The sequence below is a fragment of the Sander vitreus genome, chromosome 7, assembly GCF_031162955.1.
Source record: "Sander vitreus isolate 19-12246 chromosome 7, sanVit1, whole genome shotgun sequence".
NCBI classification, from domain to species: domain Eukaryota; kingdom Metazoa; phylum Chordata; class Actinopteri; order Perciformes; family Percidae; genus Sander; species Sander vitreus.
Genome location: NC_135861.1, coordinates 3,707,189 through 3,719,082, shown reverse-complemented (window position 1 = coordinate 3,719,082; position 11,894 = coordinate 3,707,189). Strand labels below are relative to the sequence as shown.

The following is an 11,894-nucleotide window of genomic DNA, read 5'->3' as shown; positions in this document are numbered from 1 at the left end:
GTTTTCAGACTGACTCTAATTGGTTTTCGACCTCTGACGTCACCAGTCCAGTCCACCAATCCGGCGGCTGTCTTGTCCAATCTCGGAGATTTGAAATGACATCCGGGACTCCCAACCGGGACTGCTGTGATTTTCATTGAACCGTTCACCACTGTGCTTCTTAGAGACGTTGTTAAATGGGATGCTGTGTACTTGAACCTTGTGTTTTCGCTTGAACTAGTTTTGTAGTTTTTGGGACTGGGCAGGGATTAGTTTGTTTTCGTGTGTTTGCATCTTCCTTTTTTTTTTTTTTTTTTTTTGTTCTTAAATCGACCGTCGGTGCTCCTTTTTTAATTAATATATAGATAGGCAGGTATTTGTTTGGCTTGTGTTTTCTTTGGGTTTTTCATCAGCTTAACAACTGTGAATTTAACTCCGTAGTTTTTGTTTGTTTACTGGTCTAGCGCCATCCTCTGCTGTTTTCCTTATGTGCCAACTTCAGTTGATTGATCTGTGATGTTCTAAGTAAATAAATGGCCATCTACGCCTGGTTACGCCAGCTTCTGTTCTTCCTTTATCCCAAGCGTAAATGTTATATATATTCATAAACATTTAAGAAAATGCATTATGTATCAGTCTTTTGTGTTTTTTGTTGTCTTAGATTCAGATTCTGCTTTTAATTGCGTGATTTTTCTATTCTAGTTATTTAATGAGCATTGTTGAAGGCCCCTTAGGCCTGAGATTGTATTGCCAATGAACACACATACTAGAGGAGGATGTTTGTATTGTCCATTGTTTTTAAATGTTGACTTGAAGAGGAGTGAGTAGGCGAACTCGTGGTTTTACAACATGTGAGTCATAAGTCATTGAGTCTGGGCCAGTCTGTGTTCCCAAAGATTACACCGCTCAAAGTATGGAAGACGGGGTTAGACTGTACGGCGAAATGTCCCTAATCAAAACGCACCCATTACTATGACCACGCCTAGAGCTTTGCAGTGTTCAGGACTTTGTTCATGCCCCATCTTTGATGGTAAACTACGATTGCATTATGTGCTCTTTAAAAACTGTACATTTAGGTCATTTACGTTGATGTTAAAGTCAGAGGTGGAAAGAGTACAAAAATATTCTACTTAAGTAAAAGTAGGATTACTTTGAACTTTTACTTAAGTACAAGTAAAATTAACCGGTATAAAAATCTACTCAGAGTAAAAGTTAGTTACTTTTTAACAGCAAGTGGAGATATACTTTTTTATATTTATACCTATTTAAATATCTTATTAATACTAATTTAATTAAATCAGTCTTTTGCGATTTGTTAAGGACACAGAGGCAACAAAAGTTTAAAAAAGCGACAAACCTTAAAAAAAAATGCAAAAAAAAGTAAAAAACATTTTGATGAGTTCGTTGACAGATATATCTTTTTTTTTTTTTTTTACTCCGTAAAGGATTTCATTTAAAATGTAGCAAAGTACAATACTTAAAAAAACACATACTTAAGTAAAATTTACAGATTTTAAAAACTACTCGTAAAAGTACCCAAAAAAAACCTGCTCAATTACAGTAACGCGAGTATTTGTAATTTGTTATAGCCTGTGTCTCCTGTGTTTTACATTGTTAAATGGCACTGAAACTCTTATGGTTACTCTGGTCAGCTGATATTGTAGAGGGATAACTGACTAAATGTTAATCATAAAACACATAGAAGCCACACACAAAGAGGAGGGACTACAAAAAACCTTTCAAAACTAGGACCGTTAACAGGCATTTAATTTTGTAGATATTTGTTTTTTTTCATCCACCACAAATGAAATTAAGTTCACCGCTCTTGCTGTTCATCTTTGTGCCCGTGCTCAGAGGAGGTCGGCCCTTCTTGGCTGGCTGCTTCTGCTGATCCATTGCTGGCTGGTCTCACCTTGCCAGTATCGGGCCTGCTGTCGCGTACCGGCTCAGCTGCAGAACACAGGGCAGCACTGTCCTGCTGTACATCCTCATTGGTCTGAAAGCAATGACAAGATAAGAAAAGATAAACCTTTTTTGATCCCCAGCGGGAAAATGCAGGTATTGGCAGCAGCACAAGGATATAAATAGGTACAGATATAGAGAAGTAAAAAAGAAGTCTATACAACTAGTATATGAATAGAAGTGAAAACAGAAATCATACAAGAGAAATTATAGACTAAATTAAATTTGAAAAAAAACTTGAAAAAGAAAATCTAGGTCTGCTCAAACATTACACCTTAACTTTGACGACTGCCCGCCATAAAACGGCCACCCTGTGGGAAACAGCATTGGGCTTTTGAAATAGATCTTGATAGATCAGGACTAAAATGTATGCTTATGTGTGTTGCCTCCTGTTAGAAGCTCACCTGCTGGCCAACAGCCTGCAGCCGATCTGTGTCTTTGCTTCCTCTGTGTGGCTGAGATTTGCCAGTGTGCTGTGGGTCAATGCCCCAGGACTTCAGCATGTTGAGACCATCCACAGAGCGGCCTGTAGGGTTTATGCGGTGGGCTGGGATATGAGCAGGTAGATCCCAGGTCCCCTTAAAGTCTGTCCATGCACTGCCCTTCTATACACAAACACCCACGCGGGGGGGGGGTTGGAGTCAAACAATGATTCACAAGAACAGCGATTAAGAGAGAGAAAGGTCTGATATGCTCTAACCTTTACCACTCCTGGGAGCAGATGTCCTTTATCATCGGCAATAAAGGTGGTGTGGCCCTCATGTGCAGTGGGTCTCTACACACACACACACACACACACACACACACACACACACACACATCCATTTGTGAGCTGGACTAATTCAATCAAATTTCCAGTACTACCCTTGAAAATACCAGGCAATATGAAATACAACCAGTATAATACGACAGCAAAATACTGCTGATATGACGAACTACCTCTTTAAAGTGCTTAACGTTAGTCTCACACCAGTTCTGCAGTCGACGCGGCTTGAATGCACTGTCATACTGCGGGTGGGAGTTAAAATAATATGTCAGAGTAAAACAGTAGAACATGTATAGCAGAATGTGTAGCCTAATGTTCCCAATTTATATCCCCCAGAAGGCCCATTAGGTTACCTGGTTTGCCGAGTAACTGAACATTTCTGCATCCGTCTACACTACAGGTCCGCGTCTGTTTTTGTTGACTCGTTGCATAGCAACGCATCAAACTGACTTCTCCTTTACAGACTTTTGCTAGACAGGAAAACTAACTCTGTTCCTGAAGTAACTTGGAAATAAGTATTAGTAACTGGGAAAACAAGTATGTGCGGGACACTGGGTGGATGGATAGCATACGCACGAAAAAATCTGTTTAATAGACCTGAAAAACACACACACACACAATTTACGTAATAAATGAGTTGTGGTGTCTTTGTATGCTACATGCTACATGCTTATTTAAATGCCAATTTGAATTGGTGTTTTTCATTCATTATTAATGATCGATTGCTATTATTGCCGTGTTTTGCTCCCTGTCCAGTGCACGGTCCAGCGTCCTCTAATAAGAGTTTTACTTTGGAAGATGTAACCGGAAGTTTTTCTGTGGTAGGTTAATTTGATAAGAACCGACATTGCAAAAGAAAGAATATCGTGTTTAGATATTGTATTTAAGTATGCTTTAATTTTCTCACACACACACACAGCTTCCATTTGAATGTGTTTTTGCGTAAGAAGTAACCTCTCAACTAACGGTATCCTCTCTTCTCGAAAGATACATTTCGCAATCTAAATTTATTTTGGAATGTTTACCGGAAGTCCATTTATTTATTTTCCGGTAACTAACGTGCCTCTCAACTATGGATGCTCGGATGCTATGCGCTATGTATGCTAGTACCAACAGCAACACCAAAACCAAAACTAGTTAAGACGTCCATCAAAATTGTTGTTTTCTAAATTAGGAACATAGCTACACCAACATTGTCGTAGCATAACTTTGCAGTCGCTGGTAGATACGTTTACATTGAGTTAGCTACAGTTAAACTCTGAGGCCATATAACTGACTAGCTAACTAGCCTAACGTTAGCAGCTTTTTTTGTCGACCGTCGTAGAAAGTATTTTTTGTACTATAACGTTAATTATAACGTATAATCCTGCTGATGGTAAATAAGCCATGGAGGGTCCATCCTCTCGTGTACCGGCCACCCGGGACCGACCGCTGTGGCTGGCTGGCAGGAGGGAGTCTGGCGGTGATGCAGAGTCTGACCGGGACATAAAAACGCACTTTCGTGTCTGTCGCTTCATTATGGAGACAGGTAACGTTTACTCGTGTGTCAACAAGTCATTTCCTCAGAATAAATAGTGTAACGTTACTGTTGAAGTGCTTTTCTGCCAGGAAAAGAAAGAAACATTAAAAGTGAAAAAAAAAAAGCCCTGAAATGTTCCTCTCTGTCTAATACAGAATGTATCAATTTAATGTATGCTGGCTTTTCTTAATCATTTAGGTCTACTGTTGTCATTATTGATTGTGTAGTAGTGTTTTTTTTTGTAGGAAGGTTGTGATAATATTATGCAAGTTAGGAATCTTACTAGCCTGCTGCCCAGATTTGTTTTTGGGGATTCAAATAAATAATGTGAGGTAAAGTGAAATGAAATGGCAATTCTGTAGAATTATCATGGCATATTTAATATGAATTATAATTGCTAAATAAATGTCTAGATCTGCAATAGATTACAATAGAGTCAATGGAAACACCAAATTTGATTTAGAAATGAGTGTACCCTGAAAGAGTTGTCTGCTGCTTCCTCCTTCCTTGCTCAGGAGTGAAGCTGGGTATGCGCTCGGTGCCTGTGACCACGGCGTGTGTGTTGTACCACCGTTTCTTTGAACGCGTCAGCCTGCATGCTTATGAACCCTACCTGGTGGCCATGAGCTGTGTGTACCTGGCTGGCAAAGTGGAGGAGCAGCACATCAGGACCCGTGACATCCTCAACGTAAGCCATAGGTAATACGCATGGTCCTGGCTGCAGTAGACACTGCTGTACGACCACATTTAAACTCTACTGCTCAGAGTTAACTGTTAACTTCACATAATTCACACAGAAACACAGTTAGTCCTAGGGCTGGGCGATAGGGAGCAAATCAGATATCACGATATTGTTGACCAAATACATCGATATCGATCGATTGCGGCGATATTCTAGGGTTGACAATTGGTGCTTTAACGAAATATCTTCACACTTAGAATTTACATAAATAATCATCAGTAATGTGGACATAATGTCTAATGGACCTTACCCACTGCTAGTACCAGCTCTACTCTACTCTACTCGGCTCGACTCGGCCGCGGTGCCCCGTCCTCCATTTTCCGAGCGTGGCTGGTCGTCATAGCGACGCCGCAGGAAACTGCAGTGACCTAACGCGACACACACACAGAACGTCGAAGGTGTGTTGTTTTTGACTCTCGGCATGTGGCTGTTTGCCAGAAGACACATTTAGTTTCTAAAGAAGCTACGGCAGCAAAAAAACCCCACCGCTGGCTAAACTATTTAAAAATGGCGGTTTTGTTCGGGACAGTAAACTGCTCTTCTGTTCTTGTTCTAAACTCTGCTGTCACCGGTGAGGACATTTCATTAAAACCAATAATATCATTGATTTTCATCACATAGAACTAGCTAATTAATTCAATTTCAATACAAATTCAATATTTATAGTGTCAAATCATAACGAGTTATCTCAGCACCCTTTACGGATAGTGTAGGTCTAGACCACACTATGATTTACAAAGACCCAACAATCCCCCCCCCCCCCACAGGGATAGTCAGTAGAATCTATGGTGTTCTTGGATATTTAATGTTCATCTGCAATTTTTTGTAGTGGTCCCAGTAATATTTGTTCTCAAAGTGTAGCATGTCATATGACATTATTAAGCTACTCTGGGGGGGGGGGGGGATCAGATGATTGATTGGGGGAATGTCTTGTTTTCTTTGGGAATGTATTTTATTTATTTATTTTTGCTGTGGTGGCAAAGATTTTGACAATGTTCCCAGCTGAAAACACTGTCGCAACAACTTCATTTTTGAAAAGAACAACGGCATTCGGGAAACTCCAACACTCGACCAACCAATGGTGTAACTTCATCACTCATTTATTCGTTTATATCAACAATGTTTCATTTCTGGGAATGTTCAGGTGGTGCCGGAAATGTCCTTCATTTTGGCCGGATGTCCGTCCCCTTCCTGTGTCTCTGTGATGGCATTCTAACCTCCGGTGGATTTCTGAGGACTATGATTAACTGCTCCTCAGATCTCTGCAGGGTAAATCCAGACAGCTAGCTAGACTATCTGTCCAATCTGAGTTTTCTGTTGCACGACTAAAACAACTTTTGAACTTTCCACCAAAACAAGTTCCTTCCCGAGGCTATTTTTGCTCCGTCCAGCGCTTAGCGCCGCCTAAGATGATTGTGATTGGTTTACAAAAAAAATGAATATAATAAATAATAAACCAGAGCACGTTTTTCTCCCATCCCAGAATGTTGTGTGGACTAGCCAGACCCTCCTCTGCAGCGCTGTGGAGGAAGGTCTGGCAATGCGAGACTACTCATTTACTAACTGGGTGCTTAATCAGTCAAATTTGGCCAATAAATGAAGAAAAGTAAACTTTATTATTTTTTTTTTTGTATTACTGTTCGAAGTGGTCATCTTGAATACTCTCCACCTCCCTCTCTCCCTCCGTTCCTCCCTCGCAGGTATTTCAACAGTGGCAGTGCTCCTCTAGAGTGTGACAAGGAGTTCTGGGATTTGAGGGACAGCGTGGTGCAGTGTGAGCTCCTTATCCTCCGACAGCTCAACTTCCACGTCTCCTTTGAACACCCTCACAAGGTAGGTACATGTGTGTGTTTGTGCACGTGCAACGATATTCCTGTCTCCCCCTATTTAGTGTTGAGCCTCCTTGTCTGTCTCTGTTACTGTCTGTGTACGTCGTCACGGTTGTCCAGATGTGTTTGCTTGTGCAGTCGCTGTACCATCTGGGTCGACGAAGTGTTCTCAAATATTAGTTGAAAATGCTGAATCACTTTCCTCGGCTGATCTGATGTATTTTAAGCTTCTGTAATATCTTTATTTAGTTTTTTTTGTACCTTGCATTCAGTGCTCCATAAACTGTAAGTCACTCAGGTGTCTTGTGCAAATGACAGAAAAGTCATCAAAAAGCCAGTGTTCCCCCTAGGTTGACTGCAGCAAACTTCATGGAGAACAATGAAGGCTAAAAAGGCTCAGCTAAAAACATAAAAACACAGAATCCGTCAGCACATTAGCATGACGTTCACTACCTGCCTTTGCAGACGTGAACTAGGGCTGGGCAATATATTGATATTATATTCATATCGATATATGAGGCTAGATATCGTCTTACATTTTGGATATCGTAATATCCTGATACAACACAAGTGTTGTGTTTTCCTGGTTTTAAAGGCTGCATTACACTAGAGTGATGTCATTTTCTGAACACGCCAGACTGTTCTAGCTGTTCCATTATTTGCCTTTACCCACATAGTTATTATATCAACATAACTGATGATGATCCCGTTAGCCTGGCGGGCTGTACAATTATAGGGGAAACACTGATAACAAACAAATGTAATTGCTGTTTAACTTAAATACAGAATGCCAAATGTACAGGATCCTGTTGTATTTCTTGTCTCCAGTATCTACTCCACTACCTGCTGTCTGTGAAGTCGCTCGTGAACCGCCACGCTTGGTCTCGAACCCCTATCGCTGAGACTTCCTGGGCGTTGCTTAGGGACTGTTACCATGGAGCCATGTGCATCCGCCACACACCACAACACATTGCCATAGCAACGCTGCACCTGGCTCTGAACAGCTACGGAGTGGAGCTGCCTGTCGGGGAGAAAGAGTGGTGGCAGGTGCGTGTTCCCCGCAACGTGCTTATAATTACAGACTAAAGAGAGATACGTGGTCAAACGTGTGTGTGTGTGTGTGTGTGTGTGTACATATGGGTGAGCAACAGAGGCTATTATATGGTCGCTTTCACACCTGTAGTGCGGTAGACTCGCTGCGATTCGGGGGTGAAGTTGCAAAATTGTTGATTTTTTCCTTTGGTTCAGTTTGTGTTCACACTTTATCAAATGCACCAAACATTGTAAACAAATGTCATACAGTATTCTATATTCACAAAGTTCCACTTCCGGGATTGTTCCGCTGCCGCCGGAAATTCCGCCAGATGTCCTTCTTTTTGGCCGGACGTCCGTTACCTTGCGCTTTCTTTGTGTTGGAATTTTAAGCTCCGGTGGATCTTTGAGGACTATGGTTACCTGCTCCTCAGATCTCTGCAGGGTAAATCCAGACAGCTAGCTAGACTATCTGTCCAATCTGAGTTTCCTGTTGCACGACTAAAACTACTTTTGAACGTACACACGTTCCACCAAAACAAGTTCCTTCCCGAGGCTATTTTGGAGAGGTGCCGTTGCTCCGTCCGGTGCTTAGCACCGCCCAAGACGATTGGGATAAACCAGAGCACACTTTTTCTCCCATCGCAGAATATTGTGTGGACAAGCCAGACCCTCCTTCACAGCGCTGTGGGGGAAGGTCTGGCAATGCAAGACTAATTGGATTAGATTATCTGAGTGAAACTCGCCGACCCTTCTGGTCTCAGAAATGAGAGAGAGATAATGATAATGAGTTATGGATTTGAAAGTTATCATGTAGACATGCAGGCTAGTAAATGCTCTGTTTTTTGGGTTCACCTCCTACGTGCGGGTCAGAACGCATTCTCACCTAACGTGAACCGAACTCTAGAGCGCTTGGAAGCGAACTGAGACCCCGTTTTTTTTTTTGTTTTTTTAAGCGGACCAGAGTTCGGTTGTGTTCGCACCAGAGTTCCAATAAGCTTTCACACCAGCCCAAACGAACCGGACTCTCCCACGAAACGCTCCAGGGTTCGTTTTAAACGGACCAAACGGCTCAGGTGTGAAAGCAACTTATGTTTATATGTGATTTATTTTCTTAGTTTTAATAGATATAGATTTCTGCTTCCACCCCAGTAAAACATCAATTGTGCTACTCAAAGCACTGAAAATGATATATACACTACCGGTCAGAAGTTTGGGCTCACTTATAATTTTCCACTCCATCATAGACAGAATACCAGCTGAGATCAGTTGCATTGTTTTTTTAATCAGGGCAGCAGTTTTCAGATTACAGTATGTGTTTACATAATTGGAAAAGGGTTCTCGACTGTTGTAGAAAGAAGTGATCTTTAATGCAATATCTCCATTGCCCATTATCAGCAACCATTCATCCAATGTTCCAAAGGCCCATTCTGTTAACTAATCTGATATCATTTTAAAAGGCTAACTGAGAAAACATTGGAGAACCCTTTTGCAATTGCAAAAAACAAGAATTAGTTTGTACTTTGGATAATCGAATAAACAGTTTCCACTGGTACCAAACAAAGAAATGGCACCGGTGACATCTTAAAGAAACCTCTGGGATGCACTATGCGCCATCCTGTCGGAATCCTATCTCACATTTAGTGGAAGTTAACGCGGGTGCAGCGTTTTAGATCGGTCCAGAAGGGCACTTCACGGTATGACAAACACAAACAGAAGCTGTAGCTTTGCACAGGTGCTCCAGCAACAGTACAGCTTTGTACCAAGGACATGACAAACATCCAGTTCCAGCCAGTCTCCAAAGCACAAGTGCCTCTTGTAATTGTTAAGTATTAGCTGAAGGGTGGGGACAATTTATAGTTTTCCATTGTCAAACAATTTTGCAAATGAGGACTCTTTTGTGTCAGCTTTGATTTTATAAGTCACTATATCCGCTATATACGCTAATGAAAAAAAGTCAGTATCTGTTGTGATTTTCTGCTTCAGTCCTCCAGGCAATAAAATCTAGGTCGTTTGAAATGGTGTGTGGACCTTTGATGTCTGCTGTTTATTGAGGCCAGGTGTGGAGCTGAAGAGAGTGTGTGTGTGTGTGCGCGTTTGTACGTGTGCGTGTAGGTGCTGTGTGTGGACGTGACCAAAGCGGACATCGACGCTGTGATCTCTGACCTTCTTCAACTCTACGACATGGAGGCCAAGTGCATCTGAAGGACACACCTACAAGGCCCGCACGTTGGGAGACACATGAGTTGTTTTTGTCTCTCTGTGTGTGTTTACGTGTTTGTGCGGCACGAATATATACGCCTGTGCGTATGTCAGTCACTGCATGCGAGTGTCGGGGGGTTCAGGTGCAATTGTGTAAGAGAAAGGAACACTTTGTATCGCCCCAGTTAGTCTGCGAGCTGTGACCAAAAAAAAAACAAAAAACACACCCCTGCACTACCGAGTCCTGCCACCGTGGGGAGATATTTCTCTCTGTCTTGTCTCTGATCACCCAGCCCTGCAGAATACTGATGTGCGCTGGGATATATCAGCACAAACACATCCCAGCACTCAGCACCAGAAATCTCTTCACACTCCTCATGCATGCGAATGGTGACTGCAATTAGACATGTATTATGGAGTGGTGTTGTCCTAACACATTTCTGCATCAGCGGAATACTACAATTAGATGAGTTTTAGTCTTGATTGTATGATCTGAATGCAGACCACCTTGCTGCCTATTTGATTTTCTGTACTGGATTTCAAACATTCACACATGAATGCATTGATTGGCTAAATGACCTCTTTATCTTAAGTGTTCCTGGTGATTATAGTGGGACACCTCTTGGTTTACTAAGTCTTGTCTAGTGTGTTTTTACAGCGCAGCCATTCCCAGAGATATTTTCATGAATAGGTAACAAGACAGTTTGTACTTTTTAGCGGTGGACCAAGCAGATGAATATGTGGGTAAGTGATCTGCTGTATGTTTTACACCAGGGGTCTGCAACCTGCGGCTAGTTTATTATTATTTTGTATGCCTAAAGTTATTCTTACATTCTCCATTTAGGCTACATAACATGTTGGTGCCTTATCCTCTAAATTTTGCCAAACCTCAATGGAGGTCTTGAGTTTCCATAGACTAGCTATGGATTACAAATCACCCCCCCCGAAAAACAAAAAAGCCTTGAAGAAATAAATAGTGTGTAGAAAGATTCATTTGCTTTACCACCATGCTTGATCTGCAGCCCAAAATTGACAAACATCAAAAAAAGTAATAGACATTTCCATACATTAGTAATGTTGTCAGACTAATGTAGATTTAGATAGACTATGCTTCCTTCATTATAAGGCTCACATACTGTATGTGTTGCGGCTCCAGATAGACCTATGTTATTTTTTGGACCAAAAATGACTCTTCTGTTGATAAATGGTTGCTGATCACTGTTTTAGAATAATGTTTCTGCGGATACAATGAATTTGGACTGTGTATTGTTCACAATTAAACATCCTGAGCTATCCTGTTTCAAGGATATACCCGGTGATATTCTGTATTATCTTCTTGTCAATAACTGCCATAAAAAACAACAACAACAACAATGAATTGACAATATTTATTGAAGTATAGTCTGTGTATGAAAGCCTGTTGTATTTTCTTCCTCTGTGTCACAGCGCTGCGTTGTTGTTAAAAACACATCAATGAGCCACACTGTTGCTCTGGCTGACATGTTCCTTCATTGCCATTCACACACACACACACACACACACACACACACACTAGTTTATTTGGACTCAATTCCAAAGACGCTGTCGTGCTGCCCTAAATACTCGCTAATTTCAACAATATCCCCAAGGATTAATAAAGTTCTATTTTATCTTAAAGAGTGAAGTGTGTATTAATCTGCTGCTGAAAAGACAACTCCAGTGTCCCATTGGTTTTTTTTCCGAAATTACTCAGGCTTTAAAAAAAGAAAAGAAATTGAAACTATACTTGTGACTTGGTTTTAAATTAACAACAACAATGGGCTTGGTTGAGCTCCAGAAAGACTGGGGAAATCTTGTAAGTATTGAGAGAAAGACTAACACACT

The 11,894-nt window shown here is 41.3% G+C and overlaps 2 protein-coding genes across 2 annotated transcripts; one reads left to right on the top strand and one right to left on the bottom strand.

Annotated features, from left to right (window-relative positions):
• Positions 1–1,712: 1,712 nt before the first annotated feature.
• cfap126 (cilia and flagella associated protein 126) lies at positions 1,713–3,664 on the bottom strand. Its single transcript, XM_078254231.1, has 5 exons — positions 3,061–3,664; positions 2,881–2,949; positions 2,642–2,716; positions 2,346–2,546; positions 1,713–1,975 (listed from the first exon to the last, which is right to left on the bottom strand). Exons 1-5 carry the CDS (start codon positions 3,082–3,084, stop codon positions 1,796–1,798), a joined length of 549 nt encoding a protein of 182 aa, XP_078110357.1. The 5' UTR covers positions 3,085–3,664; the 3' UTR covers positions 1,713–1,795.
• A 426-nt stretch (positions 3,665–4,090) lies between these two features.
• On the top strand, positions 4,091–11,687 carry ccnq (cyclin Q). The gene is made up of 5 exons (XM_078254230.1): positions 4,091–4,235; positions 4,742–4,925; positions 6,669–6,801; positions 7,626–7,844; positions 9,945–11,687. Exons 1-5 carry the CDS (start codon positions 4,094–4,096, stop codon positions 10,032–10,034), a joined length of 768 nt encoding a protein of 255 aa, XP_078110356.1. The 5' UTR covers positions 4,091–4,093; the 3' UTR covers positions 10,035–11,687.
• The last annotated feature ends 207 nt before the right edge of the window (positions 11,688–11,894 follow it).